Below are 21,672 nucleotides of genomic sequence, written 5' to 3' on the forward strand. Positions count from 1 at the left end.
GGCCTTAGTTTCTCACCCTGAACGAATAATTAAATCTGGGGTTCTACCAGACTGCTTTAGCGATCACAACATGATTTATTGTATTTGGAAAATTGTGAAGCCACGTCTCCCTCCTAAATTTATTAAGATAAGGCAAACCAAATGCTTCAATAGTGACCAATTTATTAATGATTTGCAACAGATTAACTGGTACAGGCTCAATTTAATTCCATTCATTGACGATGCATGGAATTTCCTCTATACTGCGCTCCAGAATGTCATAAAGGGGAATGCATCAGGGGAAGTCGTGGCCTAATGGTTAGAGAGTCGGACTCGTAATCGAAAGGTTGCGAGTTCGAGCCCCCGGCCGGCAGGAATTGTAGGTGGGGGGAGGGAATGTCCAGCGCTCTCTCCACCCTCAATACCACGACTGAGGTGCCCTTGACCCACGACTGCTCCCCGGGCGCTGCAGCATGGCTCCGGGTGTGTGTTCACGGTGTGTGGGTGTGTGTGCATTTGTTCACTGCTCACTGCTGTGTGTGTGTGCACTTGGATGGGTTAAACGCAGAGCACCAATTTCGAGGATGGGTCACCATACTTGACAATACGTCATGACTTAACGTGGACCACTATCAGAGTTAAAGGTAGTCATTTGCCGTGGGTAAATGGAGACCTTATTAATCTTTTTAAACAGAGGGACAGGGCTTGGTACAAATTTCGACGTACAAAATATATTGTTGACTGGGTAGAATACAAACGTTTAAGGAATATTTGCACTATGCAAACGAGGAACTCCAAATCAAATTATTTCAGAAATTGTCTAATGAATGATTTTAAAAACCCACGACGATTTTGGAAACAGGTTAATAATGTACTTGGGAAATCAGAGCGGGCTACAACTAATTTGAACCTGAATAATGAAAGGTTAGATGATCCAGCTAGCATTGCTAATGCTTTTAGTTTGCATTTTTCCCTAGCACCGGTACAGACTTTTCAACCTGATCTGGCCCCTTGTTTCCAGCTGGGCAGTTCCTTTTCATTTATAGAGGTCAGCCCAGCTGATGTGCAAAGGGCCATAAGTGAACTGTCCTCTATCAGTGGTGCTGGTCCAGATGGCATCGAGAATAAGTTTATTAAAATTGGTTCTCACGTACTAGCAGTGCCATTGGCCTCACTTTTTAACTTGTCGTTTTCTTCTTGTAAATTTCCTTTAGCCTGGAAATGTGCCAAAGTTATTCCACTTCATAAAGGTGGCAATCTTGAAAATATTAATAACTATAGACCCATTTCAATCATTAATAGTGTTGTAAAAGTTTTTGAGAAAATAATTTTACCCAATTATCGAATTATTTAGTTGACAATAACTTATCTCAACACCAATCTGGATTCAGAAAACCTTTTTCTACCACTACAGCACTTCTTAAATTTACCAATGATGTGTTTTCGAGTTTTGATAATCGTATGTGTACAGGTGCGTTATTTTTAGATCTTACTAAAGCTTTTGACTTAGTTGATCATTATTTACTCTTAGACAAATTGTATTCTGTTGGTCTGTCTACCTCTTCTTTGCTTTGGTTCAATTCTTATTTACATAATCGTCGCCAGTGTGTGTCCTTTGGGGGCAGCATTTCTAATTTCACCGGCATTGACAGAGGAATTCCTCAAGGTTCCTCTCTCAGGCCTTTACTTTTTTCGATATTTATTAATGATTTACCACGTAGCTGCACTGATTGCAATATCCAACTTTATGCTGATGACACGGTCATTTATTGTTCCAAACCTAATATTTATGACATCAGCACTGCATTACAAAAGGGTTTTGATTCAGTCCAGCGGTGGCTATTGTCTAATAAGCTTCTACTTAATAAATCAAAATCATATTTAATGCTTTTTCAAAAGAAGCCGAATCCTTCATCTGAAAATTTACTAAAAATTAAATTTCTTGATCAAACTCCCATTAAACCTACTAGGCAGGTCAAGTATCTTGGCCTTTGGCTTGATTCTGATTTTTCTTTTAGTACTCATGTACATAATACAACTAATAAGCTCAACTGCTCACTTAGAATTTTATACCAATCAATTAATTGTTTTAATTTTCCTGTGAGAAAAAGAATTGTTTCTCAACTTCTATTGCCAATCTTGGATTATGCCGACATTATATACCAAAATACTACAGTTTCTTGCCTTCACGCTCTCAATACTGTTTACAATAGCCTGTGTAGATTTATCCTTCGCTGCCCCTACAGAACACACCACTGTGAAATGTACCATCAATTGTCCTGACTGGCCCTACCACATAAAAGGCGTTTTCATTGGTTACAATTTATTTTTAAATGTATTTATTTTTAATATCCTTCCTATTTAAAACAATATCTAATTCCATTTAACTCATTTTATAATTTGCGTCACAATAACCAAATCTATTTTTTTATTCCTCAAATCAATAAAGAAGTAGGAAGATATGCATTTCAATATAAAGCACCGTATGAGTGGAACAATCTTCCAATTTCTATTCGCTCTTCGACTTCCTTTTCATTGTTTAAAAATGCCATAGCTCAATATCTTCAGAATACATGTAATTATTATTTTATTTTTATTTTTTTTTCTCTCTGTGCTGGCATTATTGGTGGTCACTACTGTACTATCGTTCTATGTGTGCATATGTGTTTACTGGTGTCTAGATGCGTGTTCTGGTACATACATATTACATGTTTATTCTGTTGAGGGAAGTTTGTGCAACCTTTGGAGAGTCTTGTATGAATGAATGTCTTGTTTGTATGAGTTATGTATTATATATTTCTGCATTTACCCTTATTGTAAATAATGGAAATATATTTCTGTTTCATTTGTGTATGTGTTTTTTGCTATATTTGACTGCCGCTGTAAGGTCAATTTTTGTATTTGGACTTGAGGACCCCCTCGGAAACGAGATGGTTCATCTCAAGGGGTTATTCCTCTTCAATAAATAAATGTCAAATAAATAAAATGATAAAATATATTACAATGGAAAGCATTTATTTTAGATATTAATATTTCACAATGTTACTTGGGGCTGGGTATCGATTCTCGATTTGCTTTTTGCATTCAGTGAATATAGTTTTAATACAAAAGCAACTGATATTTCTAAAAAATTTACCGTGAACAATATCAGTTTACAATTGGTGAAATAATAAAAATAAAGTAAGAGCCACAGACCTGTATTTTAAACCTATTCTTTTTTGTATAGGGTCCTATTTTTTCAAACAATAATAGGGCCCTATAAAATGGTTTTCTTAATTTTTCTAGTAATCAAATGAAGGCATAAAACATTAAAGTTTTCCTAAACAAATGAAAGTTAAGCCCTTTTATTTTTGCCAAACAAAGTTCTGCACAACAGAGGTTTACTGTTAAAATGAAAAAGAAAACAAATGTGATTTATTCCTTAAAAATAAAGTTTTATTAATATTAATTAGCAGTAGTATTGTTACAAAACAGTGCGTCTATGCCATCTGCCATTCATTAATTGCAGAAATCATGGCTCCTTATGCATGATGTCAAATGCTTCATTACTATAACATTATAAAGATATCAGTATATCGATACTATAACACAATATTGAATTGACGCCATTTTAAAAAATTAATAATCAAAACATCTATTGTTTTGCCCAACCCTACTGCTTTCCTTTTTGACCAAATAAATGCAGCCTTCTTTTAACTTGTAGACTTTTATCTACTGAATGGATTGAATTAGATCAAAACCTATTAAGAGAATGAATTTGTTCGTGGCTAATTATATGGTGTGTGATATTTTGCAAGCAGACCGCAGGCACTTGGTTCACAGTGGGAGATGTGTTCCATTGACTTTTAAACACATGCCTGTAGAGAGGGAGAGCTGGGCCTTTCGTTCTATTATAAATACCGTCCGCTTCACACAGAGCAGATGCTTTTGCACACATACAATGATAATAAATGACACTGACTCACATTAAAAGCAACTCTTAAACCTACACATCTACAAAAGTGGGTAGTTCTGACATGTCATGCAAACAGAAACTACACACTTCCTGCTGCAGACTATGACTGCTCCTAATCAGATGATAGTGGATAAATGTTTAGCATTGGTTAATGAGGTGAACCATGCTTAGCGCTCTTGATATTCAAATAACTTATTACATATTATTGCTTTTCATCCCCCCTACACACATTACAGAATCACTCTAATCACTCAGCTGCCCTGACCTCATCCTGCTGTCAGAGAGAGGTTGGGAAATTCAGACATGTTCAGGTAGTCATCAAATAACTAATATCTGTGCAGATGCCATTGTATATCAGAGGGAGGGGTTCATGAGAGTGAGTATGGCTCTGCTGCGTTCTTGACATCTTGTTGAGCTATATAGTGAGGGATTGTCTCTGCACCATTTTTCACTTCTCTCTCTCTCATTCTCTCTCTCTCTCTAAATCCTTTCTCAGAAGCCGTTTCAGTGTTGTTTCTATGGCATTTTAGGCATCTATTTTTCAATAGTTTGTGTCTTAAGAATTCAAGTTTAATTTGTATTTTCTTCATTTTCATTTTACTTTGTTAAAAACTAGTAATTTTGTTTGTATTTTTTTTTTTTTTTTTTTTTACAAAAAAATGTCTAGGCTTTATTAATATTTTTTTTTTATTTCTGTTGATTTTAGTACATCAAGTTAAACCTAAGTATATAATAAGCGAGTACACCATGAATCCATTTTCCAAACCGTGTTGTTTGGCTTGTCCTGAATCACTACGGTACACCTATAATAAGTGTTTATATTCGGACTATTTTAGACTGGTTCGGGTAGGTACCGCTGCGGAGTAGCCCAGTACCTGCGTGATCCGCCATAGACATTAAAGAGAGAGAAGTAGTTCCGGCTACAATGTTCTTCCACAAGATGCACGGAGTTCTGTTTATTAACCGCTAGAGCGCCAAAAGTTACGGACTGCAGCTTTAAACTAAATGAAAAATTATGCTTTGGCAAATCCCCGAAATAAAGAAAAGTTTTTTTGTTTTTTTATTCATACATTTTAACTCTAAATGGCATCAAAAGGGCCAAAAAAATGAGTAGGTAATTTTATTAAGTAGTATAGAGACCAACTGTCACTATTAACTAGTTGCTTATTAGCATGCATATTAATAACATATTGGCTGTTTATTAGCGCTTATAAAGCACATATTCTGCATGACCATATTATACATCCCTAATCCTACCCAATACCTAAACTAACAACTACCTCATTAGCTATTAATTAATGTTAGTGTCAGTGTATGAATCTCAAATCATAGAGATCTGCCTGCCTAAACAGCAGATTTGAGAATCATAGAGGTGTCCTGAGTCAGCAGCAAACAAAACTGTCTAGGTAGGTATAGCATTCCAAACTCTACTGGCAGGTCAGGGCACTAGCAATGCCAAGGTCATGAGTTTGATTCTCAGGGACATGCTGATAAAATGCATATCATGAATTCTCTGAAAGTCAGTCACTTTGGAAAAAAAATTCTGTTGAATGCATGAATGTAAATGTGGGCAGGCAGTTCACAGGGTTTTGAGAGCGTCTGATGTGTCCTTTCATTCCCCAAAAAACACAGACAGATACTCTCTCTCTCTCTCTCTCTTAACCCATCCTTTTATTACTTACACTTCACACAGTCCAGCCAAACGCTCGAGGAAGTGAGGATTACCGCCCTGCGCCTCTACAGTCTCACTCAGCTCTGCTGCTTTATAGGCTTTCCTGTTTTATAGGTTTTCCTGTAGCTCAAATAGTAGAGCATGGCTAGCAACGCCAAGGTCGTGGGTTCGATTCCCAGGGAAAGCAAGAGCTGATAAAATGTAAAAACTGTAACTTGAATGCAATGTAAGTCTGCTAAATGCATAAATGTAAATGTATTCATGAGCAGACTGAGATATTCAGAGAAGACAGATTGAAAAAGAGTATGAATGTTTTAGTGCAAAGTGATCTGTTATTGAACTGCTGTGTAATTGTTATAATGGTGTGTGCGCCAGCACTTGATGAAAAGCAGGAAGAATATTCCATCATATTGACATTTTAAAAACATTGACACAATTAGAATACCTTCTGTTATTGACATATCAAATATACAGTATCTGGTCTATTGCATTTTATTCCCACAGTAAAAGATTCCCACACAGTAAAAAATGCTAGTATAGTTAGAAGTGAAGAATTGGGGAGAAAATAGTTTTAAAGTGTTCCTGAGGAAAAAAAAAGACAAGATACAAGATATTTCAAGTGTATTCCAGTGGAGAAATTCACATGATGTTGTTCATTAAATTGGACAGGCCGGCAGTGTCTGCTTCACACTGAGCAGAATTAAATGAAAAAACATGAAAAAATTCATAAAATGTTTGATTTGACATTTGTCCTTTTTTTGGATTACTTTATGAATAGAACATTAAAAAGAACAGCATTTATTTTAAATATAAATCTTTTGTAACAAAGTATTTCTCTTTAAAAAATAAAATAAAATACTGCCCCCGAACTTTTGAATAGTCATACAGTTTAATAGGCTTGTTAACCTTTACAATCTGGTTTTCCAATCACTTTCAGACCGAAATAATAACTAGACACACGTCTGCTGTCCCACCTGGCTATAACAGTGCTCTTTTCATGTCTCATTAGCAGCATACTCGTCCGCTTTAGTTGCCAGGCGATGTTGTCTGTGTGCCCAGGTCACTGAACCATTGCGCCTGCATCAATGTGTGTGTGTGATGCCAGTGACTATCTTTATTAGCGTTTGTCTGTGGTCATTGGTGGTCTCTAAACAGGAACAGGGCCCGGTTGCATGAAAACCCTTAAGTAAGGGTATCCCTGAAGGGGAAAACGTCGCCAATGACAGACTGAAAAGTACCGCAAGCGAAAAACCTTAAAGCAATCAAAACTTGAAGCAGTGCTGGGAGTGCACGACTTGTCGGGTTTGGTGTTGGTGGCTCAAGCGTTGCGGTGAGATGAAGGATTGACTGACGATCAAACCTATATTCTCTCAATAACTGTGCATCATTCATAGTCTCCAATGGATTATTTCGATCATTAAAAATGCGCCTAGGTACTTGCTCCTCTTCTATGAACATGAAATCAGCCATCGTGCTAGAGTAAAAGATGACTTAAGGGAGCTATTTTGGTCCCTTAATTTTTTAAGGTGAAACGGTTACTAAGGACTTTGTAGCAACGCATAACAGAACTTAAGGGAACACTTAAGCAATTAAGGGAAATACTTAAGTGACAACTTCCCATAAGTAAGCCCTTAGGTTTTTTTTCTTGCAACCCATGTTTCACTAAGGGTACCCTTAACCTTATAATTAAGGGTTTTCTTATCTTAAGGGTTTTCATGCAACCGGGCCCAGACCACAGTAGGTCCTTTTTCTGAAACAGGGGCCCACTTATGTCAGACGTCTGTATTAAATAGTCAAATGATTAATCAGCACAAAATGCTTAAGGCATGCTGGCTCAACCGAAAAGACAATGTAACCATATTACATTGTGAGATTTGATTTTATAGAACTGATTTCAAATTTCATACCAACACTTTTTAACGTCACATTGGCTTTCATTTGTACACTCTGTAAACAAATACTAGAAACAGAGCTCAAAAGTGAGGATGTCCCAGGGCTGTGTGGCAGAGTTTTGGGTCAGTTGATTATACAGTCACTTGCCTTATTGGACCAGTGCTGTTTTGACATCAAATCGGATGTGTTAAACTTATACAAACTTAAACATTTGGTTTTATGTGACATATTGGACATCGTTATCTAACATGATTTTTGGTTAAATGACTTTTGGAATCTTGGGAGCATCAAGCCATTGTTTTTGTTTGTTATTTCAGCGTGTGTAAGCTTTCATTCAGAGCTTTCATTGAGTTATAATTTTACAGTATATTACTTATACTATGAAACTTATTTTAAGTGAAAAATATAGTTTATTTTGTAAGTGAATCAAGGAAATTATCAGATACATTTTAAAAGACCTATCCTGAACTTCAAAAAACTATTTAAATATGTGTAAAAATACACGTGTAAAAATTTCCTCTTAGAAATCTTATTTTTATATTGGCTGTGACAATCCTCAGTTTAAATCTGTTTGTTTTATAGCTATTTTAATAGTTATTCTTTTTTTAACAATTAAAAAACCAGTAAATGAAGAGTAAAATTAAAATTTTAAGTCAGTTCAGGAAATTCTAATATACTTTTACAAACGATGACATATTTTAAAAACTCAACTGTATGTGTGTGTATGTATATTCTCAGTTTAAATGAAAGTTTATTTTATAACTCTGGAAATATACCTCCTCGTTTGGTGTTTATTTGAGTTCATTAGGTGGTTGATTTGTGTCTTAATGGGTCTCCCTCTTTCTTTCTCTCTCAGCAGTAGTCAGTCATGCCGCTGGTGAAGAGGAGTATCGAGCCCAAGCACCTGTGTCGAGGAGCTCTTCCCGATGGAGTGCCCAGCGAACTGGAGTGTGTCACCAACAGCACCCTGGCAGCCATCATCAAACAACTGGGCAGCCTGAGTGAGTGACTCCCTGCTTTTCTTGTTGTATTGATTTGTTTGTTCTTTACATAATCTTTTATATGTTGCCTGTTGAAATAAGTCCCAATCAGAAGGCACCATTCTGGTCCACCAGCTTGACCAAGATTTGGTGATGAATAGCATCACTGTGCTAGTCCACTAGCTCGACCAACACCCAACCAAGCATGGAAATTCAATTGATTTTTTTCAGCACGCCGTTCGTGTCGCCATCTGTCTTGCAGGTCGTCACGCAGAGGACATCTTTGGAGAGCTGTTTAATGAAGCCAACAGTTTCTACATGCGTATGAATAACCTGCAAGAGAGAGTGGACCTGCTGGCTATCAAAGTCACCCAGCTGGACTCCACAGTGGAAGAGGGTAACATCACGCGTTAAGCTTAATCTCTGCATCATCTCCAGATCTTATCAAGCTTTCAGCTGTAGCAGCTACCAGCTGGAGAGAGGCTGAGAGAGAGTGTGTTGGCCTTCGAGTTCTGTCCTCTGTAATGGTCTTCTTTTAGCCTGTAGTTAGAGGGATGACCTAGCTTTCTCTGCCATGAAAGCGAGAGACATCAAACTATCACTTTACTCCTCCCTGTACTCCTCTCATCTTTCTTTTGTTCTTCTCTCTGCGGAATAGAAAAATCCTGTATACTAAAATCCTTGGGCTCGATACTCCTCTTCACCAGTCTCTCGTCTCAATAAATGAAGCAGATAGCAGAGCACAGCACCACTGTGATGTCAGTCTATGTGTTTGATGGACATAAGAGAAGAGATTTTTATCTGTAAATACCCTGTCCGTATGCAAAATCAAGATTAGGGCCACGTTACATGTTCTAACGATGTCCTCATCTGTTTAAAACATTCCGCCCAGCTGTGATCGATAACCGGAGAGCCGATAAAGAGGGTTTAATATGTTCCAGCTCCGCCGTGACCCCTCATTTACGGAGAAGACACATTGACGTTTCTTTTAAAGTCTGAGCTTTCCATTATCACCTGATTCACAGTGAGCGATGACCTCTCAACCACACCCGTGCCGAGAGCAAAACCTACTGGGAATGTTCAGCGTGTGGTTTCTGGGCCGTGTATGTGTGTCTGTCTGACCTGGTGGTGATCTGGGGTTTATGTGTGCTGCATGTAATGCAGGGTTGGGAAGGAGATGGGGAGTGGGAGGAGGAGGAGAATGTCTGAATATTGATACATTTCACCGAGAGGAAGAGACAGAATATTGTGTGTGTGTGTGTGTGTGTGTGTGTGTTACCAGAAAGGGTGATGGGGTTTGCTGGCATTCGTGGTTGTGTCTGATCCAAAAATGCCACCCCATCCCCCTCTTAACGTCCGTTCTAATTATTAATTTATAACCAGCCATCCAGACTTAAATCGGAGCTGCTTTTGCACTCAAACAGCCTGCGCTCAAGGACAGAAGAGGTATTTAGAGATACAAACAAACTGAGGAAAAAAAAAATTGAGGAAGAAAGCTGAAATTAATCAAATGAGGCATGTAGTCAATGTGTGATTTGTAGCACTGTATATTAGAGAGCAGTGCTTCATTGGATATTAATATGTCTTAGAGCCAGGGTTATTATAGCTAACTAAAACTAACAAAAATCAACCTTTTTTTCAGCTAGTTGCTAAAACAACATTTCTTATTGTTATTAACAGTGTAATAAAATAAGTAAAAACTATATATTCATTTTTTTAATGATAAAAATGACAATACAATTACTAAAATGTTAACTTAAAATCTAAAACTTAATTCAAAATATTAATAAAAACTATAATAGTATCTTAATGATAATAAAATAACACTGCTCAGTCTTTTGGGTCAATAACATTTTGATTACATGTGAATCTGACTGGAATCGCTTATTAATAAAAAAAAGACAACCATTTTAATACTCAAGAGAGAGACTGGGTATAAGATTATATGGGTGAGCTACATCATAGCTGTTTTAGACAGACTTGTTGGTATTTGTACATATTTTGAAAAGCAGAACCACCTTGTTTTATAAGATGTCCCAGGTTTGACCTCATATACCCCATTCCTGCTATCAGATCAGTCAGTATGCTCAGTCTTGAATTATTAATGTTCAATAAAGCAGTACAGTGGCCCCTGAGGCACAGCCAGTGCTTTAATATTGTGAGTGTTCTCCTGTGACATTGATAATTAGAGGGCGATTGAGGCAGTCCATCATTCTTTACATCAAATCAAGCCCCGCCCCCTCAGTAACAGACAACCCCTACATTAATGTAGAAGAACCTAATAAATAATTTAGCATTAGTCCACAGTTAAGACATAACTTTCCACACAGTGTCATAGATCATTGCTTGACGGATGTTACAGAATATCTAAACAGCTCTTTTCCACTTTTGACCTACTTTCTATCAGAGACGGACTGTTCATTTTTATAGTGTCTTTTTAGTCATAGTTTTTGATGGAATTTGTGTATATTTAAATTTAATTCTATATTCGATTTAAATATGAATTATTATATATTTGTAAGTTTGTGTGTATATATAAAAACCTGTCACACACCAATAGTAACAAGCCAATTGTAAACCGTTGTCATGACCGTGATGTCCCATGTGTGTGTTAATAAGGGGTTGAGATTAATCACTTTTTCAGCATCTCATACTTGGTTTTTGATTTGTGCAAGCAAAAAAAATCTGAAGTCAGTGCCAAACAGCTCAGTCTACTGAAAAACAAAAAACAAACAAACATGGGATTGTGAGGTAGGAGCTCCACATGCTCTAGGGCGGGCAAAGTAGGGATGTTGCTCTTAAATGCGCAGCTGATCTATCATATGTTTGTGCCATTCCTGATTAGGGTGAGAAGCAGAGCGTGTGAATAAGAGAATGACCATCTGCTGTCTCATGGACAGCTTCATCCGTTCTTTAACAAACACGTTAGAGAATTAAGCAGGGATTTCACACAGCTTTACTTTAAGGCCCTTTAACACTTTATGATGATCAAGGGACAGTTTATCTTAGTCAAACCACTCCTTTAATCACTATATAGTAAGCACTGAACTGATCTCAGATCAGTGTTATTGGCTAGCGTCCGTAATGGCCGCTACCTTCATATGAGTGTATTTTGTCTTGTTTCAAGAATTCTTTGTTCTCTAAATTTCAATATCCTATGCCTATTTTCGAATTTGCTAAATATATTGTAGTAAGAATGTTTAGATCTTTGTACAAAAAAATGTCAAATTGAAATATTTGTGCAATCTCAATAATGAAATGAATGCATAAATCTGAACTCTTCCTCTTTCCCCCCATCTTCAGTCTCTCTGCAAGATATCAACATGAGGAAGGCCTTCAAGAGCTCCACCATTCAGGACCAACAGGTGGTTTCCAGAAACTCCATCCCTAATCCTGTTCTGGAGCTCTACCACCGTGGAGACAAACCTCCCCCTCTCAATATTCTCAGCCCTTACAGGTGAGATCATCATCACTCTCTGTACATTATTAACTCATGTCAAATAACATTCTGCCATTTCTTATTGTGTAATAGCAACAGTGCATCTTATACTTTTCTTCTGTAGCATAACATCAGCTCAGCAGGTTTCAAAATAGTTAAAATTTTCCAGCAACAAACTCATTTTAAGGCAAGTAATGATGCAGATGTTCACAAACTTTTTACTATGAAGGGCCAAAAATCAAACTTCATTGAAGGCTGTGGACTGAAAGTAAATGTTGCATTATATACAACGTTATTATATTAAAATTAGTGCTGGGCAGCGATTAATCATGATTAATCGCATCCAAAACAAAAGTGGATGTTTATATAATATACGAGTGTGTATTGTGTATATTGATTATGTGTATATATAAAGACACATACGTATACATGAAAATATTTACATGTATAGATTTATATTCATGTAATTTATATTATATATAAATATATTTAATATATAAACAACATATTGTTCTTAAATATATACATGCATGTGTGTGTATTTATATATACATAATAAATATACAAAGCACACACACTTATGTACACAATTTTTTTTATTTTGGATGTGATTAATCCCGATTAATTGTTGCCCAGCACTAATTAAAATGTTCAATTAAAAAAAGGAAGATATGTTTCAATTGCATGTTTTATTTCCTATTTCCTCCTCCTCTGGTTTGTGCACCTCTGGAGTAGTGTGACAAAGTGAGAAATCACTTGCTGCATATCAAGTGTACTGTCCCAGAATATTATCACTCTCAAGTATGCCTGAAAGCCCTATTCATTTTAGCAAGTTGGTTTGTTTACAACTCTACACTGAGCAAATGCTATTGTAGCAACCATCATATGTCTGTTTCTATTTCTTTCTTTCTGTAGAGATGATAAGAAGGATGCACTGAAGTTCTACACAGACCCCTCTTACTTCTTTATCCTCTGGAGGGAGAAAATGCTGCAAGCCACAGAGGACAAGAGAAAAGAAAAGAGGAGACAGAAGGTGTGTGTGTCTACTGCATAAATATGTTTTTGTGTGCGCTTTATGGTCCTGTTTCACACTGTCTGTTCTTTCCACAATCACATATTGTTTTAAGGATGTCAAAAATGCTGGAACTTCGGTACCAAGTTGATACCAAAATTAGTGTTGTTGTACATGGTACAGTACATGGTTAAGATTGAAGATAGCTTATCAACAATGCTAAGCACATCAGACAACCTCCCTTTGCTTCCATAGCACTACTGGGCCCCCTGTAAAAACAGTTTCTCAGATGGATTTCCTCTCTTCAAACCAGAAGCTTATGTGTTTATATGCAAAGTAGAGAGCAGAAAGAAACCCCTCAGTGGATGTGTCTTTATGTGTGCATGAAGGAGAGCTCTAACTCCCCCAGACTTTGCCCCTTCTCTCCAGACCAGCGTCTCAGGCCAGACTCACTCAGACCAGACTAAGTCCCACTCCAGGCTGGCCCATCTCAGAAGCCCCCTCCTATCCTCCGTAAGAGACCTGCATTTCTGTCAGTCCTTCTATTCATCCGTCAGTCCCTCGCTTTGCTGACTCCAGTTTTTGCTTTCACTTTCTTTCCCTACAGTCTCTTCACTAGATTTTCTAGTGTGTGTGCGCGTGTGTGTGTGTGTGTGTAATGCATTCCCTGAATTATGTAGAAAACTTTCTTCACAGCACTTTTCAGTGAAAGATGTGGACACTACAGTCTGTGTGTGTGTGACTTTGCTCTTTTAGCTTGACAGTCTAAACCAAATGTAATTTGTGATGAAACCCTGGGCTTTTTGCAACACTAGCCTTTCTTTCTCCCTCTCTCATTCTCTCTCTCAGGAGCATCAGAAGCAGGTGGAGGACCCCAGTCGTGAGGTGAAAAAGGTTCGTAAGGCTCGGAATCGTAGGCAGGAGTGGAATGTAATGGCGTATGATAAGGAGTTCCGCCCAGACGCCCGCTTCACGCCTTCTCCGTACCACGGCATGTCCTCTGAGGGCTCACTTTCCCCAGACAACAGGTTGGTGGTCTCTTTTGCTTTTTTTCAGTGGCAATAAAAGTGGGCTGCAGTTTAGCATAGCTCACTACTGCCATCTGTTGAGACTTAAGCTGCCAACACTTGGAGAGTCACACCAGAGCAATCTAAAGCATCACATCATTATACTGTTCTGTTTATTTGTTTGTTAGTTTTTATAATCATTTTTATTAGGTTAAACAATTAGATGATCGGGGTAGGTGATATATTGACTAATAATTTTACATTGTGCATGTAATAATTTTACATTGTACATATTGTAATGACTTTAATGTGCTTTTTATTTGGTTAATAATTTTCCAAATGGAAAAGATACGGTTGTTCTTTGTTGCACATTTGAGCAAATAAAGCAGCAGTTCATATAAGAGTCAGGTAAAATTGCATTTGAACATGTAAGTTTAAAAATTGGTTAGTAAGTTTGATTCGTTCAGTGAATCAGTTTAAATAATAAAACCTTTTTTTTATAAATAGGCTGTGATTCATTGATTTTTCATCCCTGCGTGAGCATGTTTCATACTGTATATTAAAATATTTTAGATATATGTTTAAAATATGTTCTGTAGCTGAATGGTACTGTTCATTGTTTCTTTTTGGTGTATAGAAATTAAAGGAAAAATGTTTACATTGTTTACATATTAGAATGAACATATAATGTTTACTTATTAGAATGACTTCTGAAGGATCACATGACACTGAAGACTGGAGTAATGGCTGCTGAACATTTAAATTGTATTTATATTTTCCTATATTGCTTCTTTTACTGTAAATTTTAGCAAATAAATGCAGTCTTGGAGCTGAATGGATTTTCAAAAAAAATAATAATAATAATCTTCCAGACTTTTGTTATCGCTTTTTAAAATACTGTCTTTTAACATTTATTCTGGTGCAGTGGCTTGCCCTGAAGACTTTGGAAGGCCACTGAGGGGCTAATTTTGACAATCAACAGTGAAAATCATTATCTGTTGTAATAAACAGCATGCCACACACAGAGGTGGAAAGTAACAAATTACATTTACTCGCGTTACTGTAATTGAGTAACTTTTTTGTGTACTTCTACTTTTTAAAGTAATTTTTCAAATCTGTAATTTTACTTTTACTTAAGTATATTTTGTTTGAAGTATTGTACTTTGCTACATTTTAAAACACATTAATTACTGAGTAAATAAATCGCTCCCTGGAAACTACTGCAGTAAATAATGGGCAGGAGAACAAACTGGCGCTAAAAGAAAGACATAGACAGACAAGACAGGCAGGTGTTATGGTGCAGACCGAGCTGAAAACCAAACCCGTCGTATTCTGCTGAAGTTGAACTAGAAGGAAATGAAGTGAACCCCTGGCCATGTTTATGCTCTATTATGCAGTGTAGTGTTTGCCTAGGGAGACCAAACTAGCAGTTTATGAAATCTCGACATCACCCCTTCACAAGCATGTAGAGGCAAGCTAAATACTTGCATCATTGCATTGGTGGTTAAAATGAAGCTTTGACAGTTTAGCAAAAGGTTTTGCACAAATTAGACAAAAAGACAAAAGTGGTGCAGGATGTGCGATATACAGTGCCCTCTAAAAGTATTGGAACAGTAAGGCCAATTCCTTTATTTTTGCTGTAGACTGTAAACATTTGGGTTTGACATCAAAATATGAATATGAGATGAGAGATTAATATTTCAGCTTTTATTTACAGGTATTTTCATCTGGATCTGATACACAACTTAGAAGATAGCACCTTTTGTTTGAACCCACCCATTTTTCATGTTACCAAAAGTATTAGAACATGTGACTGACAGGTGTGTTTTGTTGCCCTGGTGTGGTTAATGATGTAACAGGTGCCTCTCTCTCATCTATTGGTCTTTCTCTGTGTCTTTTCCATCATCAGGTCGGTTGCCTCAGACATGGGTGAGCACTCTTACCCAGGCAGCCCCAGTCACCCTGCTCAGCAGATGGCCGTGACCAGCGCCTACTCTGCTGTCGATGGCAAAGAGCACCTCATGGCCACCTCTCATGTCCAGACCCAGTCCCTGGACCGTGGTTACCGGCCGGCCGCTTCCTCCTCCGCTCCACCTGGGAGACAGACCATTGGCAGGGTTCAGACCTCCCATGGCCAAGCAGTCACAGACCCCGCTCTCAATGGGCCACGTCCCCTGCAGGCTAAAGACTACAGGTCTGTTATTCTTCGGCTTCTCTTAATTCAATAAATCTCTGTAATATAAAGGGTGTTAAGCAGCGTTTTCTAATCCTCTAAATTGTTTACATGAAATACACACAAAAAAATTCAAATAAACGTTCTAAACATTCAGTAAATATAATGAATGATAAATTGAATGACTGAAGGATTTTGTATGTAAGATTAGAGTATAATATACTTGTTTTACTTCATATTGTATTTTATTCAGTTTGCATCTGCATATCATTTACTCTGTCTCATGAACCCCCCTGCAGTTCCATCGTGAGCGCCAAGGGCAGTGGTTGGCAACAGGCGGCCTGCGGGCCAAAACTGGCCCGCCAGCAATAATATCTGGCCCACACCTGCAGCCAGATTATTTTGATAGTGGCTGGTTCTGAAATAGATCTGTCATGACAGCAACAGATACGCACAATCAGAGTATGTGAGTGGAGCAGAGCGTGGAGTGGAGCGGTGTGATTTTGACTGCAACGAGGAGCGGATTTTTTAAAAGTCGGAGCATCGCGGTTTTCAAGAATTCACATCTTAAACATATTTAGCTAGATAGAAAAGGATCACTCAAATCAGAAAAAATGTGAATGCTATGATGACTGCAGTGGACATGAGCAGGAAGTTATATTTCTCAAGGAATTTATTTGTTCTTTCTGAATATTTTCAGCTGACATTTCTTTTCTCAGAATTGCATGATATAAACTCGCAATTGCGAGTTAAAAAGTCAGAACTGAAATATAAATATACTCGCAATTCTGACTTTTTTCTCAAAATTGTGAGATATAAACTCGCAATTCTAAGAACATATCAGTCATTTCCCCCCTCAAAACTGGACTTTTACTCGCAATTGCGAGTTTATATCTCACAATTCTGAGGAAAAAGTCAGAATTGTGAGATAAAAAGTCAAAATTGCGAGTTTATATCTCACAGTTCTGTGAAAAAAGTCAGAATTGTGAGATAAAAAGTCGCAATGACCTTTTTTATTTTTTATTCAGTGGCGGAATCGGCCTTCCATAGAACTGTGATATTTTAAACATACTGAAATACTTTAGACGCGGAGCGGTGTTTCTGATAAACACCGGAGTGATTATAAAATGCTCGGAGCGCGGAGGGGAACTTGTTGACGCTCCACTCCTCTCACATACTCTGATCGGACACCACCACACAAATGTGGCTTTTTGTTAATGACTGTCGCAGGATTTTACACAGAGTAACAGCTCACTACCAGTTACAAAATACACTGTAACAGTCAGTCACGGGCAAATCTGGTTGCATTTTTCATTAATTAATATTTTAAATTATCCTTTGACTATGTTCTGGCCCGCCATCTAGTGGTGAAATATTTTTTGGCCCGATGCCAAACTTACTTGCCTACCCCTGCCCTAGGAGTTGCAAAATCCAAGTCTAAATGCTCCATTTTTAGGTGTGAGGACCCTCTTGGAATAGCTCTGTTTATCATTCATTTATTTCTTCAGTCTAAATATCCTACAAAACATATATGATCATGTGTAAAATTTAGGTAGCATCATATCTATGGCCAAACACTCACAACAAGACAATAGTCTCACAGACTCAACAGTTAGTCTAGTTTTGGTAGTGTTAATTTTTATCAGTCTGTAGCTATCACGTTTTATACCACTAGCTATCTGTTAACACAAACTCACATAATTTTAGTATTATTTATACTAAATAGCTGTCTAGATTTTTCTTCATTTGAATTTTGGTTTAAATTTTTATAATTTTGCTACAGCGTTTGTCATTTTTATTAGTTTTTTTGTTATGTGTCATTTTAATATTTAATTTATATTGATTTGTTTTACCAATTTTAGTACTTAAATTAGTTTGACTTCAGTTTTTTTATCGAATTTATCTTAATTCAGCTTAATTTCAATTAACAATAACAGTTTTAGTTATTTGCTTTAGTTAACAATAACAGTAAGTCTTTGAGAGTAGATTTTTGACAATTTTTGTTTGTTTGGCATGACACTTGCTCAAATTTAAAACATAAAAGGCCAATGAGTTTCCATCTTGCAGTGAGCTCTAGACTTATAGCTCATCTCCTGAGTGCATTTAATGTGTTTGATTTAATTTCTTTTCTCTGTTTGTATCTCAGTGGTCAGCAGTCTCAGCATCGAGAGTATTTCATACCTCCTGCTCCTCCTCCACCTCCTCCTCTCATTCCCTCTGCCCAGACTGCCTTTGACAGTCCCACTGGCCCCTCTTCTGCCCCGGCCAGTGCCATGCCATCTCTTTCCCAGACTTACAACCCTTCTCCTCCGACCCCTGCCCTCCCTGCTTCCTACACCCCTTCCCCAACCCATCCTCCTCCCGCAGCCCCCCCTCCACCTCCACCTGGGCCGCCCACACACCCCCACCTGCACCCTCACTCACACACCATGCCTGCTGCCCCTGCGGAAGTAGCGGTTGTCCCCAGGAAGGGTCAGGTACCTCTCATCCCAATGAGCGATGCACGCAGTGATCTGCTGGCGGCCATCAGACGAGGTCAGAGGTCACACATAAAGTGGGGTTTGAGTGTTATGGTGTAAATTGGTGACAACATTGTACTTTTGTTTGTTTGTTTTGTTTTTTTTTGCCTTATGATAACGAGAATTGGTTCTATGTCACAGTTTAAAAACCTTTATATTAATTTTATAATATAATATAACAATCAAAAGTTTGGTGTCCATTTGTTTTGTTTGTTTCTTAAAGAAAATAAACTTTTATTCAGCAAGGATGCATTACATTTATCAAAAGTGACAGTAAGGCATTTGTAATGTTACAAAAGATTTATATTTCAAATAAAGGCTGTTCTTTCTATTTTATCAAATAATATTGAAAAAAATGTCACAATTCCACAAAAATATTAAACAGCACAACTGTTTTCAACATTCATAATAACAAATGTTTATTGAGCATATGAGACTGATTTCTGAAGGATCATGTGACACTGAAAACTGAAATAATAGCTTCTGAAAATTCAGGCTTTCATGGCATTCCATAATATTACTATTTTTGATCAAATAAATACAGCGTTGGTGAATGTAAGAGATTTCTTAAAAAAAAAAAAAAAAAAAAAAAAACGTTTAAAAAAAATCTTACCACATAAATTTTATTAGTATTATTATTTTGGTGTGAAATATGGCCTGAGCCATATTTCTTATCAGTTTTTGAGAGGTTTTGTATGATTCATCCTTTTAATAATATATGAATTAATGTTCACGCAACTTTGTATCTCTGGTTCTCACTTTTCTGGGGGGGGGTTTGTCATAGGGATCCAGCTGCGTAAGGTGCAAGAACAGCGGGAGCAGGAAGCGAAGAAGGAGCCAGTTGGAAACGACGTGGCCACTATATTATCCCGTCGCATCGCCGTGGAGTACAGCGAATCTGACGAAGACTCTGAGCTGGACGAAAACGAGTGGTCAGACTGAGACAGGAAAACAACAATAGAAGAATTAAAAAAAACATGAAGTAAGCGTTAGAGCGTAGGTTTCAGAGAACAGAATTATCACAACTAATGTAGCATGCCGATGTCTGTCTGCACTAATATAACACGGCTCCTGTGTTTTAAAAAAAAGGGCTGCGTAACTACAAAGTCTCAAAGAGACAGAACCAGAAGCTTTTGAATTTTAGATTGTACATCTTAAATTGAAGCCTTGACAGTGAATTTAATGAGTTTTCAACCCATAGAAATCGGCTCAACTACACAGCGGGCTTGAGTCCACTGCCTGACACTATTCATCACATACTCTGAATGTGGTGGTCCTACCATCTGTCCTCTCTCCTTCACTCTTTCTCTCTCTCGCTAACCTTCGAATATGACCTCATAATTATTAGAACAGCCAGCTGAATGATCATGCAATGTTAATTTTAGTCCTACAACTTAAAGGACAGTGAGAATAGTCGTAATGTATTTAAGGCTAAAATACTAAGCATTTTCATTTTCAAGCCTAAAGAATCGGCTGCGTTTTGACCTCTTGAATGCATGTTGACCAAGTAACAAGCAGATAACAAACCAGTTGAAATTAACATTGCAAGTCTAAAAAGCAATATTCTTGAGCGATTTGCTCCGATAGAGCACAAACACACAGTAGATGTTTAGTTAGATTTTCATTTGCTGATTAAAATTTATAAAAGTTATTCATGTTTGCATTCCAAATATCCCAACTAATCGAATAGCATGGACAGACAATCTGAATCAGAAAACTGTATCAAAGATATGTAAGATGTATTCAGATTCTGTTGGGAATATAACATATTTTCTGTGTCTAAAAAATGCAGGCTTGGTGGTGATGCTTTACATACATTATTGGTGATGCTACTTTCCCCGATATAACTAATTTAAATAATTTAACTCATTTTGATGGATTGGTATGATTTTTCATTTGCTTTCTTGGCTACAAGTAAAAAGACTTGTTACTATACTGGTGCATTCTGAATACACAAATTGTGATTGCTGCTACTTGTAGACAAAAGACAACAGAACTGGGCTCTCATTCATCTATAGCCTCATTAAACATAATACTTTAATGTTTTGAGGTACAAGTGGTGCTGTGTTAGTAATTATGGATTGTGTCTTTAATTGTGCCAGAATCAGTTTCTTTGTTGTTTTTTCCCCCTGGTCCCTTCAGGGATGGGAAAAAAATCCTAGTTTTCTTTGTCTTTTCAAATGGATGCAATGCATGGCCCCCTAAAGGATCAAACTGTTCGCTTGTCAGTCATCTCACTATAACTACAGTAGATGTCACTCCATTGTTACCAAGGCAACAAGCACAGCATAATTAAGCAGGCAACAATGAAGACAGCTGTGCTCTTACCTGTTTGACCTGGTAATGTGTACCATAAACATAAAAAGAAATTAATGTGCTTTGTGCAGCTGGTTTGCATTTTTGGTTTTTAGTTTTGTTTGCTAGTGTTATAATTTTGAATCATCTTGCCCTCTGAGGCATTTGAAATGCTATATATGCTAATTTGTACAGAATAAGAGCACTTCAGTATTTCTGCTTTTATTTTCTATTTATTTGCTTAAATGCGTCACTCACTGCACAAATAGGGAGGCTTCGACTTTAACCTCTCCCAACTTAACAGCTATGATGAGCTGTGTGTTTAGCCTGTGTTTTGTATGTAAAGAATTAAGTCCTTTGTGTTTTAAACAATGTGATGTATAGAACTTTGTTAAAATGGCAGAACTTTGATTTATATAGTTAAGAATCAGTATGAAAATGTATGTATCAAAAAAAAAAAAAAACAATATAATGTAGGCAAGTGCTGCATGCATGTATGGACTGCCATTAAAGTGCTTCTTAAAACATTCCTGTGTGGCTCATGGCAACATTTGATATTTATATTTTGGATCAATGTTTAAATTATTTAATGGCATGTTCTAGTCGAATCAAGAATGTCTAAAGGTACCTTGGATTTTTGTGATTTAAAGATTTGTTGCTTTGTTTACCTAATTATAACATTTTCAGGCTCTCTATGATCAAAGGAATCCTCTTGTAATCATGGAAAGCATTTTATTTTATTTTTTTG

General features: G+C 37.1%; 1 protein-coding gene across 1 annotated transcript in view; it reads left to right on the plus strand.

Annotated features, from left to right (window-relative positions):
• The window catches only part of LOC306848054 (actin-binding protein WASF3-like), a 28,744-nt gene extending 7,371 nt beyond the window's left edge, over positions 1 to 21,373 (plus strand). The window contains exons 2-10 of the mRNA XM_079382377.1: positions 8,356 to 8,500; positions 8,742 to 8,876; positions 11,783 to 11,936; positions 12,834 to 12,951; positions 13,360 to 13,443; positions 13,780 to 13,958; positions 15,847 to 16,131; positions 18,257 to 18,645; positions 19,414 to 21,373. Of these exons, the coding sequence (XP_079238503.1) occupies positions 8,368 to 8,500; positions 8,742 to 8,876; positions 11,783 to 11,936; positions 12,834 to 12,951; positions 13,360 to 13,443; positions 13,780 to 13,958; positions 15,847 to 16,131; positions 18,257 to 18,645; positions 19,414 to 19,571 (1,635 nt within the window). The 5' untranslated portion in view covers positions 8,356 to 8,367 and the 3' untranslated portion in view covers positions 19,572 to 21,373. The remainder of the gene's footprint in view (positions 1 to 8,355; positions 8,501 to 8,741; positions 8,877 to 11,782; positions 11,937 to 12,833; positions 12,952 to 13,359; positions 13,444 to 13,779; positions 13,959 to 15,846; positions 16,132 to 18,256; positions 18,646 to 19,413) is intronic.
• The last annotated feature ends 299 nt before the right edge of the window (positions 21,374 to 21,672 follow it).

Source organism: Barbus barbus (genome assembly GCF_936440315.1).
Source record: "Barbus barbus genome assembly, chromosome: 1".
NCBI classification, from domain to species: Eukaryota; Metazoa; Chordata; class Actinopteri; order Cypriniformes; family Cyprinidae; genus Barbus; species Barbus barbus.